The following is a 23742-nucleotide window of genomic DNA, read 5'->3' on the forward strand; positions in this document are numbered from 1 at the left end:
TAGCATATATTACCGCCTCATAACCATATTAATTATAGCTTGATGCAGTACACTTGAGTCTGCTTCATCCGGAGTCGGACCTGTTGCGGGTAAACGGAAACTACAGCAGGAGGCGCTAGCAGCTGTATGCTCCATTTGTGAATCCATTCGTTGGCCATAATATTAGGTACAATTCTCCTGGAAACATTTTTTCCAGACATAGTGACAGCATAATAATTGTAAGTATCAGATTACAATATTTAGGACTGTCATTTTCTTATTCTACAAGATATGTAAATTACTATTTATTTAATATCTAATATACGTGGAGTGCATTTGCAAATATGACAAATGCACAAATGTTGTCAACAACTGTCTTTATTTATTATTTGAACAAGCGTTATCTCAGTTTTGCACGGGAAGTGACTTGGCAAATGGAACACCAGAAGTCGTTGTGCGGTTAAAAAAACAAAACCAAGATCAAACTATCACATAATAATATAATTTTCAATGTAAACAGTTGTGACACATTAACATTTGGACACAATATAGAGAAAAATGTGGAAGAAAGCAGTTGAAGAATAAATAACGGGGGACATTGAGGCACTGTAGACAATATAATTTAAATGATATAGAGTAACATGCATTGCAAACGCTGGTTGTGCTCATTAGAGCTGAGATATTCATAAAACTTTTAATGAATCAATATGAATGTATAGCAGCTATTAGCAACATTACTGTTTGTCTTATAAATCTTATTTTATAATAAAGTATACTTTGTGTTTCCCACATTAGTTTAAAAAACTAGAGAATAGATTAATTGTGCACATGCTGCTTTCAAATGCCACACATGATGGCAGATATAGAAATTTTTAATACATAGAAAATTATTTTTAATTGCAGTACTTCTTCTATAAATATTTGTTGTATAAAACGTTTTCATAATACAAAGGCTAATGCCTCATCCAGCCTTTAGATGACACTGTTGCTCCATTAACGCATATAATTATCAGGTTAAGGTTGCTTTGAATAACACAAGATTGTAAAGACTCTAAATCTAAATGTACAACATACAGAGAATATAAAATGTCTAAACATGTCTTATATCTGGGGATATTCAGAATTCACAGTTAAAGTCAGTTTTCAGATTATAAATATTGGTCCATTTTTTAACCTTACCATTCCTTAAAGTTTAAATTTTAAAATGTTGGGCATTAATTAAATCTCCAGCAACTCAGTTTTTAAGTGTATCCCATGACCGTAGTAGCCACAAGGGGGCGCAAATTCCCTGGCAAATTTAAAAAACAAAGCAGCTGTTCCCCATGTGGGACGCTGGAAAAGTTTGTGGCTACTTGCCCAGTCATGTAATACACCTTTACAAAATTATTTATAAAATAAAGTGGAATATTAAGACAACCTACTTTTTTTTTAAAAGTTTTTTCAAAATGACCTTAGAAGAATAAAGATTCCCCCCATCCTCCCATCCCCACCAGCTGCCCGCCCAAAACGGTGCATTGTCTCATCCCAAATAAACCCGTCTTCCCTCACCATGACATCATCGGTAACCTTGGCGACTCCCTGAATGCTGGCTGACCCAGGAAATGAGGCGACGGCTTTGGAATTTGAGAGGGATGACAACAACTGCACCCCTGACGCCCCCCAGCACCCATGCAAGCCCCTCACCCGTCCATTGTGTCCCCTCCTCCCATGACAGCACAAGAAGGGCCTTCTTCTCTCCCACACTCCCTTCAGTCCTCCATGACTGATGCTTCTATTGGGTCCATGAAATCCTGGTTGTCCGATGAAGTCACAGCAACACTTAATGACTGGATGCTGTTGAGTGTGCTCAAAGCCTTTTCAGACTGAAAATAATCCTATTTGATGAGTACAATAGTCTATTTCATTGCACTCCTTTTTTTTTTTCCACACTGAGGTTTTGGTGGGCCACTAACATGAACATCAGTAAACAGAACTTACCTGTGTGGACACTCCAGCTCGCATGATAAAGTAAAATATAAGTGCCATTTGTCATGGTTTGAGAAACATACACACGCACTAGGTATACTCTCACAATCTGAGATCTAATAAAATATTTCTAGAGAATTCTGAATAGAATAAAAACTAATGCACAGATGTCTGCATGGTCCACACAACATAAATGTAAACAGAATGAAAGCAGTGCTTTTAAGACAAATTTAGCAGGAAGCATGCTGTGATCATATTTAACATTATTAGTAGTACAAAACACTTCTGGGTTCAGAGGACTGCTATTTTGAGATTTTTTAAAATACAATTTTGGTTGCAGTTAGTTTTCCCCATTTATTTTTGGTGTAATTTCACTATCAATCACTAGATAGCGAGACACTATTTAGTTTGCCACTAAAGCTCAAGAAAGAAGTATTTCAGATAGTTTTCAGAATGTCAAATTCTCTTCAATCCTGCTTACTAAGCCTACATGATTATTGATGTGTATTTTGAAATTAGTTAATTTGTCAAAGGGATTTTTTTTCAACATTAAGTGCGTAAATGCTTTTTAAAGCATCCACACATTCAATATTACTATATTCTAATGTATTTGATAAGATAGTTGTGAATCTTGCCACCCAACTTACCAATCAGCGTGTTGCAAAAGACTAAACTTCTTTTTGTCCTTGTTTCCTGGTTGACTAGTGTTGTGTCTCCACCTCCACCACAGTCCAGTCTCCAGGTGAGGAGGCCTCCTGGCCGTCTGGTGAGTAGCTGCTGACTGATGTGACGGTTGCAGCAGGAGGACTGAACTGTTGGAGCAAATTGGGCCACTTGCTGCTATCGAGGCGATTCAAAGTTCCACCTGTCCCCACAGGTAGGAGAAGAAGGGGTGGACAGTCCCCATTTTCAGATAACATCAGTGTTTGGTTGATAAGCTGTTGCACAATGTCCACCTTTTGGTTCCACTCTGCTTCTTGGGGAGGTAATGGATGTTTCTGGAAGTCTTGCATCATCCTCCGACCTTGCATGTTCCTGTTCCGTTCTACTCTGGCGTCATCGTCCTCGTCGCTGGTTTCCATGGCTTCGTAGATGGTGCACAAACCGGAAGATGGCGAGAGCATGACTCCAGTCGGACTTCTTCTCAGCTGCTGCTGTTGTTGGATCTGTTTCTGCTGTATTCTGTACTGCTGCTCCAGCTCCAGCTGCCACTGTAGAACCTGCCTGCGTTGGCGATGCTCTTGCTGCTGCTGTTGCAGCTGCAGCTGGAGAAGTTCCCTTCTCTGCTTCTCCAGCTGCTTCTGCTGCTCAAGCCGTAGCCGCTCCTCCTCCAACCACTGCTTCTTCTGTCTCTCTTGTTCTTGACGGTGCTGCATTTCTTGAAGCTTCTCCTGGTGATGTTGTAGCCTCCGCAATTGCTCTCCATGCAAACCACCCTCATCGATGTAAGGTTGATCAATTTGAGCAAACTGCGCCGCAACACTTGGGTCGATGGGCCTCCTGTTGCCTGGAACCAGCGCCAGGTAGTGACCGTTGGCTATGGGAACCGCTGTGGAATGGTTCTGGTTCCGGTGGTCTTCCAAGGAGCATGTCTGCAGCCACTCATCCACTTCTTCTCTCTTCCTGTCTCCTGTGAGACATTCAAGATCACTTTGTGCATCGGTTAGATGCATGCAGAAACTCAACGGGTGGCACAAGGACAAGGAGGAAGTGGGTTCGGGAAGACTCTGACAGGGTGAAGGTGCAACTCAAAAGGAAAGTCACATTCATGACAACTGCTTACTCAAGTGTAATATTTGTTAAAAGTCTATACATCTTATTATAATCGGTTTCGTGTGTGTTTTAAGCTTATTTTATTGCAAAAAGTAAAAAAAAAATTCCCCACATTGGGGAGCAGAGGAGGAATTGACTGATATTAACATCCATAAAAAAAGTAACACAGAACAGTAGCAACCAAGACTGTGGACAAGTGAAAATATTTGAGCAAAAATAAAAATTGCATGAATATTTGCATGGCATTTTGACATTTGACAAGACTTCACACCAGGAATGACTGCATCCGCATGATAACGTGGCCAGCCAATGGTCTCGGTATTAGTTATCATACAGAACAGCAATCATTCTATGCACAGACAATACATTTAAGATAGACAGGGAGTAACAAAGACAAAAGTGCACTCAAATGTCGATTAAATGTCTAAAAGTATATTCATATTGTTTCTAAAAAAGTTTATCAATTTATGAGCGCCAGTGAAGAAATGCCTTCACAGAATTATGATATAACCTGCCACAAATAAACTTAATATAAAACATTAATCAGAAGTGTTTTGACTAGTTGGGCTACACAGAACAAAAAAAAAATTGGGGTTGGCTTCCCCTTTAAGAATAACAAAGAGTGAAAGTGTAAAAAAAAATATTTAGGAAATGTAGCCAATTAAAACTGAAAATTGCTAGAAATATAAATAATGAATTAAATTCATGTGGAAAAAAAATCTACTAGTACTTTTACTTCATGCCATTGAAAGAATGGCTTTGCTTTTTCTTCCTCACAACGTTCCGGAAAGGAAGTTTGATGTCTGCACTTAGTTTACCGACCCGGATTTGTTTACACAACAGCCTCGTAGTAACCAAAACTAAACACATAAGGGTGAGCCAGGCTTGACTTGGACACTATGCAGAATGGGGATGTCAACATTCATATGGCTTGTGCAAGGAAGACAAATTGCACAATTGATATGTTTGTGCAGGCTGACAAATCACAAAAAGATTCAAATCTTAATGTTGTTGTCTTTGGAGTGGAAGATACCCTGTGGAGATTTTTTTTATTTCTTTGTTTTTGTTGTTTTCTCTAAGTGGACACAGTGTTAATCCTCTTTTCTTTTTTTTTCTTTTTTTATACTACTATGATAGATTTCCAAGAGTAGTAAATATTTTTGTTCCATGGAAAAAAGATTTCCTTTGAGGCAATTCAATCAGTCATGAGACTATTTTTCTTGGAATTTGGTTTTTAAAAAAAGTCAAGGGAATGTTTTTGCCATCTTAAAAAAGCCAGTGGTGCCAAAATGAAGATATGTTTTGTAACTCACTTTAACCGACATAATTTTGATTTGACCCAGTGACAAAAAAAACAGTAAATGTTGTAAACCTGTTTTAAAAAGCTCCACAAAGCACCTTAACAGTGATGGCCACCTACCAAAGATGTTGACTGGTCAAGTCAAAAACACACGAGCATGCTGGAGGGCCTTAGAATAACCTCCGGATTCTTTTAATCTGCCAAAATTCCGTTTTGGCATCACTTCCTGTTTGCCTGTTATTCCCACGGGAAGGAAATAGGCGTGAAAATAAATGCATTGACAAATACACAGTGACTGAAACACAAGGGGAGTCATTTTCTGGAAAGACAGAGGAAAAATAAGAAACAGGAACAATGCCTTGCAAGGATGTTTTAATGGAATTTTGAAAGAGAACCTAGTGTGAAACATTATTTTATGAATATACCTAGAGCAGAATTCCGTTATCGGGTAGTACACAGTCTTTTTTGCTAGTTAAACATGCAATATAGTATTGTTGAAAGAGTTAACCAAACGTCCACTATGGATGGAAAGCTGCGAGATGAGCAATTCGTGGCCAAATCACAAACGATTTCGTCTTTTCGGCGACACAACGGATAGTTACGTTAGCTGCGGTTTGTCATCTAGCCACTTAAAAAACCGAAAGCCTGAAATACCGTATGCTACTTGCTTGTTATACACCTTTAGCAATCTATGCAAACAACATAACCCGACACAGTTAAAAACGTCACCATAATCGATCTAAGACTTCCTTACCTACCTTGACACATCTGTAGTGTAATACCTATCTTGCAAACCAAAAAAAAAAAATCGTAAAAGCGCATTGAGCTGTGTTAAGTATCACTACGGTGAACGCTGAGTGTATATACACAAAATAGGGAGGATGGGGATTGACAAAAAGAAACAGAAAGTAAACCAAATAAAAAAAAAATTGACAATTGATTGGTAAAAACAGTAGGATAAATACAGTCCATTTTGTTCCTTCTGTTTTTTTTTTCCTTCAGTTTAAAAGTTCAGTCCCATTGGATCAATCGGTCAATACCCTTCACCGAATTCGCAGTGTCTACTAGAAAATGATCTTCGTTATTATACATTGGATAAATTTAAGCTGTAGACTTAAAAACATGGCCGTAACAGTGAAGGAGCCTTCATTTAAAAATCGCTACAGTCAACATTTTCTTGGTAATTTTTTTTTTTTTTTTTTAAGAACAACTTCCTAATATCTTGCTCTCCATTTTGTTCTTCTAAACAAGCTAACTTAACAGGAGAGAAGACAAACACTAGGTAAAGAGGGGGAGGAGGGTTGCGGGGGAAAAGGTGCATTCCAGGGATACTTGTGAAGGGCTTATACGTTACCTTCAAGATAATCAGTCTTATCACATATGGTGGAGTAGTAGGACGGTTGGTTGTCATCGGTATTTGCAGATTCCAGAGGCCCGAGGTGGTGACTTGCCTCCATCTCTTCCATGTGGTGTGCGGTAATCTCACCTCCAAACATGTAGTGGCCTTCATCTAGACCGGGTTGTTTATCTTCTGGAAAACTCAACGGCATCAAGTCCACAGGTCGGCCCAGGAGATCCTCGGCCTGAGCGGTAGCAGCGGCGGCGGACGGTAAGGTGAGCTCCTTGATGAGCGACGGGTCCTTGGCCTCCTCGGACAACTGCTCCATGTTTTCTAAGGAGAAGATGCCTGGGCTCCTTCCGCAGCTCTCTGCCATGGAGTGGGCGTTAGAGTTGGATGTGGTGCAGTCAAAGCCGTACGAGGCCACAGAATTTGCAGACTGAGGAGTGGTCTCACCTTCATCCTCTTCACCTGCTGGTGTTTCTCCTGCCTCGCCGTCTTCATCCAGAGCAGGCAAATTGCTTGCCGGAGTAGGACTTTCGAATGCAGCGCTTTCACCCATCATCATCGTCGGTGCATCGGGTTCATTTATCTGCATCTCGCCCTCTGTGTCGCTGGCTTCATCTACAGAGGTTGTAGGAGAAGATGGGGCAGATGCTGGAGCAGTTGGGGGTCCTGTTCCCGGGACCTCATCGGCCGGCAGCGTCTCAGCCTCTTCCTCTTCTCCATCGCCTTTCTCCAGGTGAATACCCAGATCTTGCTCCAAGTCAGGCTGGAGTGAAGCAGGAACCGGAGTGTGTTGTTTATCAGAGCGGGATTCCACGCCTGAGCTGCTGTCGTAGTCACGTAGTTCTTCTGGTGTGCTCGTCTCGCTGCCGCTGTGGGCGGCCTGTGCTGTAGATTCGGGTATGCCTACAGCTGCCAGAGCAAGCTCAGTATCTTCAGGGACGGAGGTGTCCATTTTATAGAACGACTGCTGCTGCTGCTGCTCAGAGTCTTGTCCTGAAAGAGAAGCCAAGAAAGAGGAACCGCCGTCCAAACCGCTTTGGGCAGGGGACTGCATCGGGCTTTCGGACTCTCCTGCAGCATGATCTGAGATCGGGCTCGGGGAGGAGCCAGACGGCCGCGAGGCTGGCTGAGGCTGAGCCCAGGTATCTGCAAAAGGGTTGGTCTGACCCCAAGAAGTAGCGGGAGGATCTTCGCGATTGAGGTTGTCTAAATGTCCCTCCTCGTTGGAGTCCTCTTCTTCTGCATTGTCACAACTTTCTGTTACTCCGTCACTGTGCATTTCCACATCTTCATCCTCGTCATCCTCATCTCGTTCTCCCTGCTGGAAGGCTTTATGATGTTCCTCTGCTCTCTCCGAACTTAAGTCCATTTCATCCACACGTTCGTCATCGTCGTCATCTTCTTCATTGGCTAAGGTTTCCACGTTGGGAGAGCCCATGAAGTTACCGTCACCTTCGGAGCCACGGAGGCTTGAGTCAATCAGAGCATCTGAGCTTTGAGTTCCTTCCAAGATGGCGGTGTGCTGGGTGCTGCTGAGGTCAGAAATGCCTTGCTGGCGGCTGCTGGTGCAGCTGCTAACATCTTCCGAGTCCATTCCCAAGTCGTCACAGTGCCAGCCGCCAGAACCACCGAAAGCTGAAGGTCTGACTTGGAACTCCTCAGAGGGCTGGGATGTGCTCATATCGGTGATCATGGAGGAGAGCTGGTGGCCTAATCTCCTCTGTTCCTCATCTTCTTCATCCTCATCATCATCTTCATTTATTTCTTCATCTGCCTTTTCCACTGCTACTTCTTTTTCACGAGGCGACAGCATGTCCCCCGAAATGAAATCCTCCGTGGTTGAGGCGCCCAAACATTGAGGCTGGGCCATCATACCAAACGTGTCTGTGCAAGTCATCAGATTCTCTTCTTCATCTTCCTCTCTTTCCTCTTCATTTCTCCTCGTCTCCCATTCTTCATCCTGGTCATTATACTCGGTCGGGAAGTTCATCATCCCGTGAGATGGCTGGGGATCAATATCACACGGCTCCAACGTCTGGTTCCTGTTCCAAGGATCTGGTTGGATATCCATGTTCAGCAGAGCAGCAGAGGGATTGTGAAATTCTCTGACAGGAGAAACTGGGACTGGTGGGGAACAGGGAGGAGACATGACGGTAGTTCCGAGGGAAGGAACTGATTCACTTGCAGACTGTTGAAATTTGAAAGGGTCGTTTGGTGCTGGCTGTTGAAAATCGTAGGCTGCTTCATGAGTTAATCCAGCGCCTTGGTACGGCTCCTCTGTGAACTGAGAGAACGTTTCATGAGGAACCTCGGGAGACATTTGACCTGCATGAACCAGTTCTTCTTTGGGCTCTGGTGTCATTTCTCGCAGTAGCTCAGGCTTTGATTCATGTAGGCTTTCATGGTTTTGTTCTTGGAATGTTTCTGGTGTCAGATCCCGTAGGACTTCTGGTGTTGTTTCTTCCAAGGGTTCTGGACTTGAATCACGCTCGGGTTCTGGTGTGTGCTCTCGCAGGGGCTGCGGTGTGATCTCATGCACATGTTCTGGTGTAAGTTCTGTCATAGATTCGGGGGACGATTCTCTGAGAGGTTCTGGTGATTGTTCTCGTTGGGGTTCTGGTGTTAGTTCTCTGAGAGGTTCTGGTGATTGCTCTCGTTGGGGTTCTGGTGTTAGTTCTCTGAGAGGTTCTGGTGATTGCTCTCGTTGGGGTTCTGGTGTTGGTTCTCTGACCGGCTCTGGTGTAGGTTCTCGAATGAATTCTGGTGTTGGTTGTGGTGAAGGCTCTGGTGTTGGTTCTCTGACAGGTTCTGGTGTAGGCTCTCGTATAAATTCTGGTGTAGGTTCTCTGACAGGTTCTGGTGTAGGCTCTCGTATAAATTCTGGTGTAGGTTCTCTGACAGGCTCTGGTGTAGGCTCTCGTATAAATTCTGGTGTAGGTTCTCTGACATATTGTGTTGGTTGTGGAGTCAGCTCTGGTGACGGTTCTCGCTTAGGTTCTGGTGTAGGTTCTCGTAGAGGTTCCGATATTGTTCCTTGTTGTATTTCTGATGTTAGTTCATGTACTTGTTCTGGTGAAGCCTCTGGAGTTAGAACCGAAGTTATTCCTTGTACGTCAAAGGATGATGCAATCTGAGGAGCCAGTTGTTCGGCGGTATCTTCATGAGATTCCACCAAGGGAACTTCAGCAGGTACTTGTGGCTCATCTGACCCTGCAATGGCCGTGGCTGCACTAGCAATTGCTGCCGCGGCAGCTACAGCAGCAGCAATTTCCTTTCCACTTCCAGCAGCTTCTTCTACTTTGGGGCCACGTTTCACAGGTGTCGGGGTGCTGCTGCCCACAGTTTTCTTGGCGCTCGTATTCTTGGCTGCCATTGTTTTGGAGGCAGGAGTCTTTGAGACATCCTTGGAAGGCGTGGATTTATTCTCTTGTGTTTTGGAACGATTCGGTGTCTTTGTGTCTGAAACCTTGCTTACGGGTGCCTTTTTGGTTACACTGTCTGATTTTGAAGCTAGTTTAGGTGTCTCCGATTTTGTTGATTTCATCGTTGCAGAAGGTCGGCTGAGTGGAGAGTCTGCAGACTTTTTGGCTGCAGGGGTGGTTGATTTGGTAACATCTAGGAAGAACAACATAAAGTATTAATAAAACAATATACAGGAAGGGAAATAGCATACGCTGTACCTTTTTTTGCAAGGTTTCTAGATGTTTGTGATGTTGGAGTTTTGACAGCAGAGGGAGTAGATGAGGCTGATTTGGATGCAGCGTTGTTGGCAGTGGAAGTTTTAGGGGTGGCAGGTTTGGAAGTAGCTGCAGAGCTCTTGGTTGTAATGGTGGAGGGCGGTCGAGTTGAGCCTGTGCTCGGACGGGACGCTGTTGTGGGTCTGCTGAAAGGAAAAATTGGCAAAATAGGTTAGTTCAATGTGGACAATTTTTCATCCAGGGATCAGCAGAGAATCTTCAGCTATGGTGGTCCAACAAATTGAATAACTGACGAAACAGTGTAAACAAAAGCAAAGGTGTTCATAAATAAAGGATAGTCTTCTCTTAATTAATTGGATTTAGCAGTGACCGTAAACTGACTTTATCTAACACAGATGTGGCGTCGGACTTAATCCTTATGTAAGCCGTTTAAGGAAATTGATCTTAACCCCAAAACTGCTCTCTGTAGGACTAGTTTGTTTACAATTTGCAAAAGTACACACATCCCCCCACCTCCCAAACTTCATTGAAGAACCATTAAGTGGGACAGGAAGTGAATGAAAATGTACCCTCGAGAGGCATCATCCCGTTTCTTGGTCTTTGGAGCGATACCATCTCATGATAAAATGACAGTATGCATCAGCCGGCGTGCTACGATTGCCTGCCTAGCCCCTGAAGCTGACTGTGCGTCAGCTCTGAGTAAAGTAACCTACATCGACAAGGCTATGGTGTGCAGTCTTCAGGGTACATGCTACACTAACCGCCGGTTTCTAAATAAAGACTTGACGGGAAGAGAACTGTGCGGAAAGCTAAGACGGCTGGGGCCATGTTAATCTTTAATAGTGAAAGGAAGGAGAGAAGAAAAAAAAAAAGACTCATGGTGAATAAGCAAATCCTGTGAGCAGGCCACAATTTGGAAGATGTGATGGAACATAGTTTTGGAGATATGAAATAAGACCAGAATCAACTGGCCGTAACTAAACCGGGATGTTGTAAAAGTACAAAGTTGTGGTATTGAATTTAGATATTGTCACTAAAATGTGTCGAATAAACAACTTTGTGAATTGACAGCACATAAATATTTTGGCATGTTGTTTACTTTATAATTTATTCAGGGAAGTTTAAAAATTTAGGGAAATGCTCATTAGCCTGTACAGAAGGTCCTTGGAACATGCAAAAAAAAAGAATGCCACTCAAAATTATTACCCCTAAATTAAACTAAGTCATTGGTTAGCAAAATTGCTCTTAAAAAAAAAAGATTTTCGTGCGTGCCTCGATAATGGATTTTTTTTTTGCAGGCGGAATATTCAAGGACAGCGTTCATGTTCGCCTTGCCATCAAAGTAAAAGGGATCATCTGAAATGGCACGACTACTTTGCTGGAAAAGAAGTAGTCCACCGAGAGAGAAAAATGAGAGCAGGCATGTTGAGAGGGAAACGTTCATTTGATTACACGTTATTTTATCTCTCTCGTCCCTGCGAATGAAATCGTATTTAACGCTGAGCCACAGTTGCCGGGCTCTCGCGTGTTTGGAGATTACAAGATGTTTCCCCAATGTTTGGCAATATCTGAAAACAGTGCTACATAGATAATTGAATTATTGTAAGCTTCTATTCATTCTGTGGCCATGATCGCTTTCAGCTGACAGAAGGCACACTGTGGTTCTGAAAAGGAGGTCACTTGGCCCTCATTATGAAAATTCAAAACACAGCAAGTAAAAAAAAAAAAGAGAAACAAAAACAGCTGCTTTTTTTTCCCTGTCTTCATTTTCACCACAGTGCATTTGAGTAAATGTTAATGCCAAAAAAGGCATTGGAGATGCAAAAATCAGATGAGTCATGTGGCTAGTTGCTATGGGCACACTGAGGCACACAGCAAGAAGCAAACAAGAACTTTGCCTGAGGAGTCATGATAACGCTAGCTTTTGTTGCAAATAAAAATGTTCTCAATTATTAGCTGGAAAAAAAAAAAGGAGAGCTGTGTGAGAACATGGCTGCCTGCTGGGGCTGATTTGTTCCCCTTCAACCACCAGCCAGTTAACATTTAAATAACGGGATTCACTATCAAAAAGAACGATTCCCCGTAGCGAAGGCAACGCAAATCACGACGGACAGGCAAAACCAAGATCATTTTGGCATCATATTGAAAAAATTAATTCTTAATCCTGAAGTTGAGACATCTGGGAAAAGATGCAATCATGCGAATGAGGGCACTTTGGGGATTTTATTGTTGGATAATTCTGGCCTCCAAATGAGATCATGACTGTTGTTTTCCCTCCGCTTCCATTTCTCCGCAGGTGTCCTAACCAGACAATGGTAACTGTTGGTTAAACTCGGTCACACTGGTGATAAATATTAGCGAACAAAAGAAACAACAGGAGTGCTGTTTGGAAAAAAAAAAAATGGAGGGCACAAACAAGCCCATAGGCAATAACACAAACAAAAGATAAAAAAGATTTAGTTGAGGTTCACACACCAAGTTGACGGAATTACCAAATGATTCAACCAGATGTCTTTAAACTGTTTTTCATATGTGTTGTCCTCGTGTTGGCCCAACAGCATTTGGTAAGTCGCAAAGCTAAACTAATCCCGGTCAGCGCTATTAACCTTTTAACAATCTCATGAGATTCAGTTCAAAGAGCACAACACGGTCAGACAACTAAACTTTTTATAATTTATTGCATATCATGATGACTGAGTCGAACTGATTTTTTAAATCATACTATTATTATAATAATTATTATTATTACATTTATTATTATTATGACCCCCGTGGGGACAGAGCGGTACAGAAAATGGATATTATTTTAATCATATTGGTGTATGAACACCCACAAACACACCATGACGCCATTGCTTCATCCATTCACCCCTCCCACTGGTGATTCCCATTATAGCCATTTGCTAATAAGGTCTGCGGTAGCGCTTCTATAAACCCAAGCCGACCAAAATACTGCATTGCACAGTCAACGGGCCGCACCCAGAGCAGCGCCCGTGATTTACAACCCCTGCAATCGTGTCTGGGGCAAGAAACCTGACGACCACACACATTTACTGTCGGACCATTACATCAGCGGGCAATTTGTTAGATCACAAGGAGGGCGGAATTGAATCCGCTGCAATAATTTACTATCCCAGTGGGACCATCAACGAGAAAAAGACCATGACTAATGAGAGCATGGGCGGCTGCGGGCATGACGTTGGAAAATAAAAGCGAGACTTTAAAGTTCACCTGATGGCCACAATGCAAAGCTATTCTGCAATTTCAATCTCAAATACAGTTTTTGATTTTTTTTCTCTCTGTCCATTCGCTTAGCATGACATTTTTAGCGCCATTTTTGTTTCACTTCACTGTGCAGCATCTGCAGGGAAAGCAAACACGTGCACCCTCCCATCTCATTTTCATTCTGGTATCATCCCAAGAAATGAGCATATGCTCCATAATGACATGCTGTTCTCGTTATGGAGGTCCAAGCTGCAGATATATACACAAATAGCGCAGCTCTGGATGTAAACACAGAGGCCATTAAGATGTGAGAGTTCCCAACATGCCCTTGTGTAAGACTTGTCATGAGCTTCTACCATGGTATAAATCTGTAATCTGAGTGTAATCTCCACAATCCAACTGCGAGCCAAGGTAGGTAGAACAGGAAGCGGCCCAGAGGACACCTAAATTGAACTTCAGTGCAGCTCACTTAATTCGATTGCCTAACACAATCTCACAATCCTTTTATTATAAATATGTTGTATTTAAATGTTTAGGTCAAATGCATGTTTGTCTTTCTCACTGAACAGTGTGTTTTTTTTTTTTTTTTCTTCTCATGCAGACCTATAAAAAGCTTGGGTGAAACCCTTTGGGGCCTTCTTCTAAGGCTTGTTTCGACATCAGGTGGTCTCTGGCCTACTTAGCACCAGTGTGCCTCTTCACAGGATATCATTGTGACTTATTGCTACGGGGTTGTGTTTATTTACCATAAAAGGACCTTTGTCAACCTGTAGTTGATGGTTTTACTCTAATTTCACTTTTGGTAGCTTGACTTTCTCAGTTGGTGGCACAATCACAAGTTTGGTCGCATCCTTTTTTTTTTTTTTTTTTTTAATAATTAACAATTTAATTGACTTATTTAATGTTTTAAATGACAGCACAAATTTCTAAGCTTTTCACAAAGGGACTGAAATGTAAATCTTTTTTATCTGATATATCCATTAATTGAAAAAAATATTTAATATAATTATTAAAATAATCGTTAATGTTTGTTGTTTGAACAGCCAAATCAATTAATTTGTGTTTGTTGTCATAAAAAAAACAATTAAATCACTAAAATTTGACCAAGGTAGGAATTGTACTGTAATAATTTGTAATGTTTGCAATTTCCTGGGCAAATAATTTTTTTCAGGACCCCAATATTAAATTAATTAATTTTTTGATTGACACCTACCTGGTCTTGGAAACAGGGGGCTTATCTGTCTTCAGTGCAGTGGTGGTCTTTGCTGAAGTTGTCGAGGCAGGTTTCGGAGCTGTGAAAAGGAAATGGGAAGGTGATAATAGAAGGATTATGAGGAATGTGAAGAACAATGTATTGTACATTATGCAATATAGGTCAGACTCATTTCTTTCATACAGTACGCCATTCGGATTTAGGGCAAATGCAGCAGTCACTCTTGCATGTCTAATTGGTGTGCTGAATTCATCTAATGGGTGTGAATGGATTCCATTTCCCTCGCAGCTGACAATGCCGTTTACATTTCTTCAGCAAGGTTTCATTTGTAACACTTTGACCAACCTGGAGGTTTCTTGGCAGCAGTTGCCGTGCTGGTTTTAACACCGTTAACTGCTGTGGATGTTGTCTTCTTAATTGCCGTGGTTCCGACTGTGGACTTTGCGCCATTGTTGGCAGGGGATGCGGTTTTTCTTTCAATGACTTTCACCGTGCTCCTCGGGGCTGGAACGGCAGCTGTTGGTTTCTTTGGGGCTGCAGAGGTTGGCGTGCTCTTTTTATCCAAGGTAGGTGTGGTCTTTTTGGTCACACCGTTGCTCTGGGGCTTAGACAAGCCATTTGATAGGCGGCTCGAGGCCGTGCTGGGTCGTGAGCCAGATGTGGTCTTGGTCAAGGTGGTGGGTTTTGTTTTCTGCATGGTCTTGGTTGCGGTCTTGGCTTTGGGGTCTGCCGAGATTTTGTTTGCGGTCTTAGCGGCTGGAGATTCCTTGGGCTTTTCTAGCTGGGGTGGAACCGCATCTTCAGGCCGCTGTGCCGGTTCCTCCTCCCCTGCACCGGATCCCTGGCTGGGTTCCTGCCCTGTACCCGGTGATGAATCATCTACTGGATTGGATTCTAAAGTTTCCATTGGCTCCAGTGTTGCTGTGATAACCCCATCTGGTTTCATCTCCTCTTCTAGAGAAGTGATCTGTCCAGTTCACTTAAGTTTGAAATGGACTGCTCAAGATCTGGACACAGGTCTTTGTCTGCAGAGACAAATAGTAAAAAAAAACAAAGTTAGTTTAAAAAACCCAGCAATAACAGACATAGACATTTCTTTTCTCAAAGACAATTCACACTTTATTTCAGATAATAATGTCCACGCACACAAAAGGAAAGTCAGTCGGGAATGTCTTCAATGTGTGTGGACACGCTGAAGACACCAAGAACAACTGAGGACATGAGACAGGATGTGAAGCATATGAGGGCAGATAAAGGCCAACCATCTGTGATAAAAGCTGTCATATATTATCAGCCTCAATTTTACAACTGTTTCATTAGCTACTATCCATTAAAATGGGGTGAGAAGGGAAAAAAGGAAGGCATGAGTTGGAAAGACTAGCAGGAAACATTTATAAACGGAATGAGGACCTGGCTTTTGGTCGTGAGGCAACCTTTAAGGCATTAGGCAAAGCAGAGGCCAACTTGAGGAGGATGTTTGGCCTGGGGAGCTTGGGAACAAAGAGGCGGGTGGGAAAGAGAAGCAGAGAGAAGAAAAAAACAAAACGTGAAAAAAAAATGAGATCACTATGGAGTGGTATGTGCTAGTCTGACTTTAAAATCCAGACATGTTTCATCATCCTACTTTCCACTGACCTAATCGTGTACAGCGCAAAGTCACTGTCCTATTTCTGGAAGGAGACATCATCCTGGTGTTCCAAACTTTGTGAAAGCAATTTTTTTTCTTTCCTCCTTTGTAAACTAAATAGCATGTCGTTCTGAGCAAACTTCACTTCTTCAATGTCCCCACCACCATCATCACCCCAACCCTTTCTCACACCATCCCTTTTGCCTTTGCACAGATGGCCGGAGCAGCTGAGCTCAGCCAGAGGGGAGAGGCCAAAAAAAAAAAAAAAAAAAACCCCAGAACATGCAGTCATATACACTGCAATTCCAAGATGCTGGACCAACCTGAGAAGTTGAGCAATGACAACGGGTGGCTGTGAGAAAAGCTGCTTATACCCAAGCCTTCATCACAGGTGGATTTGAAATGCCAGCAAAGTTTAACAAGAGGCTTACAAATAAACTCCTGTGAAAAAAAAAATAAAAATTCAAGAGCATCCTACACAATATGATGATAAGAATAATTCTCAAGAGGGTTTTGTCATGATTTCATTCCACCTACACACACTTCCTACTTCCTAAATTGTTTCCTTCACTGTTTTGGTCCAAACAAAAGCAGAAGAAACCAGAATAAAAACTCGGCTTTGGTTCTTCCTAACTTTTCTATCATCTGTATGTTGTCATTGTGTCATAAGTACTTGCCTCCCACAAAACATTTTTCACAAGCCTCAATGATGAGCCACACACTTACTGTGATCAAACAAACCCACACAAATACCACACCAAAAAAAGTTTTAGTTGAAACTAGCATTCAACATAAATAGCGTCTTTTTTTTATACATTAGGGTCTTGCCGGATGTTTATTTATGTTGTCATTATTATTCCACTTAATACTCCTCAAAATAAGCTAATAGCGATCAAGGCGGCTATGTAAGGTGAGCTCATCCCTCCTCGGAATCATCCCTTCTTAATACCCGCGCTGGGCCATAAACAAAACGTGTGTGTGTACAGTGCTTGGATAAACACTGTCAATAATTGGAAGACATCCAGGTCTGCATAGAGACCGACCAGTAAGCTTTACTGGATGTCTAGACACAAACATGCTGTTCTAGAATAATCAGGTCAAATCATCAGCATATTTAAACACAGATGAATTTCCATCACGGTTTACACCAAATCAGCTTATAAATATGACAAATTATCTTGAAAATCAAGTGAAATTGCACACTCTACTTTGCCTCAATTTAGCCGGCCATCCGTAGGCAAGTATGAATTGTGTGAGCAGAAATTCAAGCCTGCTTTCACAGTACACGAGTGTGTCCACACAAATGTATTCTGTGGACCTTCTTCTATCCCCGGGGCCTACTCCAAATAGTAATCAAAGAGAAGGATTGTGGGGGAAGGAAGCAAGGATGCTGGGGGTGGGGGAAGGACCATGGTAGAAAAGATGGGAAAGAAAGTAGGTTTTGTTGCTGATGCAGCTTTTTACTATCGTGGGTAGAAAAAGTCTACACACCCCAGCACAAGGTATCACATTATGGCCGGAAGAGTTAACTTGGTCTGTAAAAGTTTTGAGGTTTAATCTTGATCTATTTTTTTATATTCATTTGTGGTGACTATAAAATCTTGATGGATTAATTTCAGGTTCATCAATAAGACGGGCAGGATGCTATGGGTCTGTTTTTTTTTTTTTTTAGGACATGGTTAATGAGCGTTTGTTGCCCTCTGACCCTGTAATTGATGTGCTTTTATCTCACAAGATGCTCAGCTGCGGAGCTCTGACCTGTTCATAAAGTATTCACGTGACAAAAGTTGCATTTGTAAGCCAATGCCGTAGCAAATGTCTGGGAAACAGATTGTTTTGCTTTAATTACATTTATAAATTTAAAATGGGAAGCAGAACATTGCCAAACTTTATGAATATTTTACTCTTCAATTGCTGCCAATAGCCTGATTCGAGTGACCTCCAATGGGACAACATTATGAGTGTGTGTGTGTGTGTGTTGGGGGGTGAAAGTCAGAATCAAGACGCCCCATCCTGGCATGGGGCCGAAGATTGCCCATTCAATTGCCACAAAAGCACAACAGCAGTCTCGATTATCCATCCTGGTAAATTAAACTCATGAGATGTATATTATACAAATCATATTATGCTTACAATCTCCCAAAAAGCAGATATGCCCAAAATTGTTCCCAAATTTGAAGGAGAATAGCAGATCCTAGCAGAAAACTGGAGAACATTAAAGCTACTGAGCTGCCTGTATCAACGGAACACTTATCAGAGCATAAACATTCTCCACACACCCCCGACTTGAGGTCAGGAAACCGCCTCTGACCATCACACAAATTCCAAACAAAGCAAGCTGCTTTGAATAGACAGTGGAAGGGGCTGAGCGAGCAAGGAGCTTAAGGACGGAAATGTTCTCTATTACAATATATTGCATCACAATTTACCAAAATTGAAACCGTATACACATAAAATACATCATTTTAAAAATGACATCACTGGTTGCACAAACCTACCTTGTACAGAAGAAACCAGAATTGTCAGTTCCCACTTTTTGTGTCTCCTTGTTTACTTCAGATGTTTGAAATAGAACAGCAGGTTGCGTGACAACCACCTGGTTCACAGACACTGTACAAGTGATTAGAAAGGCTGCTACTAATCCTCGGGACTCACTGGACTTTCTCTCGAAGATTTTTTTTTTAAATGCCCTTGAATGCTTTTGAGATAGTCGTGGACTCAATGTGGCCCAGAAATGAAACAATGGCGTGGTGATGAAGAAGTTCAGGCTCAGTCAGTTGCCAAACAAAAGGTCGAGACAGTGACGAGGCTCCAGCCGTCTTGGCCCTGATACAGCCTGGATGGTGCCCACCACCTACCGAGACTTTCAGGGACAGTTCAGAGCTTCAATATTGATCCCACGAGACAACGCAGGGAGTCTAGCAAGCAGCTCCGTCGAGGAAGTGCATTAGTGGGGCAGGTGTTCCTCTGATGCTTTTAACCTTTCCCCCTTGGAGATAAGAACGATGGCAGGGATTCTTTTTAAGTCCATAGAAAGGATCCAGCAACAGGCAAACTAAGGCTAATTTGTAACTTGAAGAGCTGCTGGATCATCTCCATAATGGGCTGTCTGCCCACAAACAGGCTCCTCTCTGAGGGTAAATGAGATCAGCCGAGCCCTGGACCAGCTGGTGGCTTGGATGGCTGACACAAGATAGAAGACTTACACACATACACAACGGAAGAGGTAAAACCCAAGCATCTGGAGAGGGTGGTAGAAATGCACCCCAGAGGCTTCATCACTTTGGATTTTCGAGTACATGGACTCGGACCGGGCTGGTATAAGTGGAACAACTGTGTCCATAAGAGGATTATGACCTGTTTGAAATGGAACGAGGCACGTTCCAGATGGAATCTGATCCTGTCGCAGGAAGATAAACAATGTGGACGGTTGACCAGACACACAAAGCTAATAACTACAACTCTCTATGAACCAGCTATTGCCGAACTTCCTGCAACTGTCGTGACCGTATTTTTGCTAATCATCTTCGTGTATTTATAGAAGGCAACAGAAAAAAGGATTGTCCACCCACTAAAGGCATTCCGAAAGTCCAAACACGGCAAATTATTGCAGCTGCTTGTGAATAAAGCCCAAGTGCCAACTGCAGGCCCGACCAACCGTGACAACCTATTTTCATCTTTCAACAATTGACGTCGAAACCGATTCGGAGATGTTTCCACGGATTGAATCATCTTAAATGGAGCTCCTACTGTTTTTGTTGTTACCATGGCTTAAAACAGAGCGAACCAGAATATTTTGATGACGCTTTGGGTGGAGATCATGAGTTCTGGGTGAAAAAAGACTGATGACCAGAGGCAAAGGCTTGCCCTTGTCACAATTGAGATTTAGAGAACTGTGTGTGGGGGTGTGTGGGGGGGATTTTATTGTGAGTCAAAGATTCAGCCAACACCAGTCCTTAGGCTAAGGGCAACCTGACTCACAAGTCTATTAATGCAACAATCAACTCCTCTCTTGGCTTGAGAGGCCAGCTGGGAGCAAAATGGGTCATTAAATTCAAAATAGCCCGAAGACACAAGCCTCCATATAAAAATGACAAAATCATTAACTTGGTTAAAATGATGGCCTATGTCTTTTTGCCTTAAAATTATTCATGATTAATGGATAAGATATTTTCAGGATTTGATTCAGCTTTTATTTTAGGAAGGCGATGATATGATTGTGCTCATTCAAGAAATAATTTCAATTGAAAAGGTGCATTAAATGAAGTCTGAATAATTAATACTGCCATTATTTTATTTCACTTGGCTGACAGGAGAGAATTGATTTATTTGTTTCTTGAAGGTAAGTAGGATTTTGCACAAATGACTTAGCAGATTTCAATAAAACTATAAGACCCAGGCCAAGGAAAATCCCATTCTATTTTTAGCACGATCTAATCCAGATGAACATGAAGAGATTTTTTTTTCCTTCCACTTTTTAACATTTTCTTTCATTCAACTACTAAGGATATATAAAGATGTACATTTCTGTGTCTATCCAAATTAGGATCGCTCAATTGCGCTTGAGGTCTGCGCCCCATCTGAATGTCACTTTTGTTTTTTCTTTACAAAGGGTGGCAGCTACATTACAGACTCTTTACAATTCATCTCAACAGGGTGCACATCTGCTCGTGACAGGGCAAGAAATGATACATGCACCAAGTACAACCATAAAATCTTAACTACAAGAATAAAGTTATTGTCATGTAACATGTGTAACATTAAAACTACTTTTGCATTTTTCTCTACAAGCATTGCCAGACTTTACAACAGATGTTGTTTTTAATCTCCAAAATCAACTGAAATGACCAAATTAAAATAAGCGAGCCTTTTAATGGCCGCTAAATTCAATTTCATGTGATTGCATTAGGCTGTGGTCTGTACGCCTTGCCGTCTCCGTCCTCCATTTCCCTGCCACGCCACCAACACTGTGAGTCAGCCATTCTCTCATCTGTGCACCATGGAGGCGGACAAGCTGATGCATTTGCCCACCTTTCATTTAAGAGTAATGGAGTGTCTCCGAGCCCTTTGTGGTTGAACCTTAGAAGTGTTTTTATTAGTCAAACTAAAATGCTGTTTACTTTGAATGATGCCAATTTCTCACCCATTTACGCCCACAAAAAATACCTAGATAACCTCAAAGGGGAAATGACAGCATTATGGAATGCTCAGTCATGTTTTTTTATGTTGTTAAATGCTTTTGGTAAGTAATTCTGTGGCAACTGGCAGCCATCTCTCCTCCCCATTGTTCTAGTGGGGGTGTGTGGGTAATGTGCCTTGTTGCGCTCACTCACCAAGTGAGTGTGTAAAGGAGCAGCTCTCAGCCCCTCCAGCCATAACTCCTAAAGCACAATAGCTGATCACTTTTAGGGGTGACATTAATCAACCGTGATAAAATTCCAGCTTAAATCTTGGGTACAGCCTTTTTGGCTTAATTTCAGCTTTTAACAAGTCTCTCTTAGGGGATTTATTTATTGATCTTGCTTCAGTGAGTGATTATAAAAAGTTGATTTTTAGATTTTAGATAGAAAGATTTTTTTTTTTTCCTAAATGAGGCAAGAACATTGCTCAGCACTCAGCCAGCACCCCAGAACAATGGGCATCCGCGACATGGGGAAGGGGGGGATGAAAAAGAGGGGGTCGATGGAAAAACACTGATAATTTTTTTTTATGTGGAATGTAATGCACATTATATTAATAAAAGAGGCTGGTCATTTTATAAAACGAGACTGCATATTTGATGGAGCAGACTTTTGCCGGCATGGTGGCGGGTTCGGTCTGCCACCGCCCCATCAACCGGTTTCTTCCATTCTGAATGTGAAATATATAGAAATATATAATCAGAAAGAAAAAAAGACATTTTTATATTGAGATGTTATTATTCAGACAAACTGTTGAGTCGCGGAGTCATAACGGGGCTCTATGCTTTTAACGCCGATCAAAAACTGAAAGGGCGTTAAAGTCAGTGACGTTTTCGTTCAAATTGGCATTAATTAGCCAAAGCGAGTTATAAATCGACGCTAACGTGTTAGCAAAAATCTCGATCTCTTACCAGACACTGCAGCGGCGAGCTAGCAAAATCCTCCCCAGCTACGCCCAGTGTTAGCCGGTTCGCCAAGACTGGCTTCCTCGAGCCGGGGATTCAAAAAGAAAGAGAAAGTGAAGATGAGACGCAGACGGGAAAACGGGAGGTCTTCGAAAAAAAGACTGATCGGGGTGCTGGACAAGAAACTTGTCGGTGTCAAGCGCCGTTTTTTCCACAAGTGATGCTTGTGTTCGCTGGGAGGAAGAAAGACAGAGAGTGACGCTTCATTAAACACACACACACACACACTCACACACACGCTCAGACCGCTGAAGGGATGGATGGACAGGCGGTGGCGAGAGGTGCCTTCACTTACTATTTAAAAGTCGGAAATTTGACGACAAAACAATTTACGAACATCCCGCTCGTTCTTGACCTATAATAAACATCATTTTTAGTACCACCAATATTAATCTGCCACAAATCCATTTATTGTTATCATATTTAAATACATGCTGTATATTCTGAGGAAACCTCTTGAGGATTTTTTTTGTTACAATTTGCAAGAAGTCAACTTAAAAAAACAAAAAGACACGAGTTTGTTTGATTGCACAGTAAAAAAAAAAAAACACCCAAAACACCAATAAATGATGATAACCCAGCGAGGAGTTTATATGACTATTGTCCCCTGAAGGTATCATTCAACAGACAGCGCGCCATGCTGAAATTGAAAGGAGTGAATAGTGAGGGGGGGGGGGGGGGGGGCACAGTTTTTTCTAAACACAGCCAATCACCTCCCTGTGTGAAGGATTATTCAAATCAGAGATGATGTCACCTCTTGCAAGTCACCCTATCTCTTGCCAGAGTTTTTCCTAGTTGTCTGTTCCCTCCTTCTAGGCCTCCCAAGACCCCCTTTTCTGTCTAAAACCTTTTCTTCTTTTCTTCACGGATGAATGCATGCACACACCCACACACGCATGCACACGCAGACACCCACATTTTCAACATTGCAAGATTGTAATCTGTCTCTAAATCTGTGGCTTTGTTTTACTACCAAATAAGGAATGAAAAGGAAAAACTAGCCAGATTTTTATAATTATGTGCAATGCATAATTTATTTCATGACCAAAGAAATTGAAAACAAATTTGGCATCCATGACTCTAAACATGAGACACCTGTTGACCTATTCAGCCAAACAGAGTGGAAATTGTGGTAACCAAAAGAAATCAAAAGAAGGAGCGCCAGTGTTTTGGTTAACTGGTGTACAATTAGACAGTGACGGACATTGTTTCCCAGCTTACATCTTTTGTTCGGGCGCCGCGCTCCTCATCAGAATGAGGCTTTTCATCATGGACTGGGTGGGCATGCCGCCTGTCTGACTGTCTGCTGGGTTGTTGCTCAGCTCCCAGCAGCCGCCAAACCAGTCTGGATGCGCCAAGCTTTTGTGTCCTGCTCTATTCTGACTGGGCGGCCTTGCTGTTTTATCCTGAATTTGGATTCTCTATCTCAAAGTCACTCACAGATTTTCCTGGATCGTTTTCTTTCAGTT

At 42.1% G+C, this 23742-nt stretch overlaps 1 protein-coding gene and 1 long non-coding RNA gene across 5 annotated transcripts; one reads left to right on the forward strand and one right to left on the reverse strand.

Annotated features, from left to right (window-relative positions):
- The first annotated feature begins 82 nt into the window (after positions 1 to 82).
- Positions 83 to 3923, forward strand: LOC148384423 (uncharacterized). Its single transcript, XR_015853420.1, has 3 exons — positions 83 to 218; positions 2650 to 2710; positions 2822 to 3923. It is a non-coding gene; the product is annotated as an uncharacterized LOC148384423 (long non-coding RNA).
- prr36b (proline rich 36b) lies at positions 342 to 22513 on the reverse strand. Of its 4 annotated transcripts, none has more exons than XM_088358096.1 (6): positions 22220 to 22513; positions 14847 to 15526; positions 14502 to 14580; positions 10046 to 10248; positions 6372 to 9980; positions 342 to 3574 (listed from the first exon to the last, which is right to left on the reverse strand). In XM_088358096.1, exons 2-6 carry the CDS (start codon positions 15445 to 15447, stop codon positions 2646 to 2648), a joined length of 5421 nt encoding a protein of 1806 aa, XP_088214222.1. In that variant the 5' UTR covers positions 15448 to 15526; positions 22220 to 22513; the 3' UTR covers positions 342 to 2645. The 4 variants fall into 4 exon arrangements, with proteins under 4 accessions (XP_088214222.1, XP_088214220.1, XP_088214221.1 ...); XM_088358094.1 differs by lacking the exon at positions 342 to 3574 and having other exon boundaries at positions 5373 to 8954; positions 9003 to 9980; XM_088358095.1 differs by lacking the exon at positions 342 to 3574 and having other exon boundaries at positions 5373 to 6725; positions 6813 to 9980.
- Between the last annotated feature and the right edge of the window lie 1229 nt (positions 22514 to 23742).

This window comes from Syngnathus floridae, chromosome 17 (genome assembly GCF_059516105.1).
Source record: "Syngnathus floridae isolate MCC-2025c chromosome 17, RoL_Sflo_1.0, whole genome shotgun sequence".
Taxonomy (NCBI): Eukaryota; Metazoa; Chordata; class Actinopteri; order Syngnathiformes; family Syngnathidae; genus Syngnathus; species Syngnathus floridae.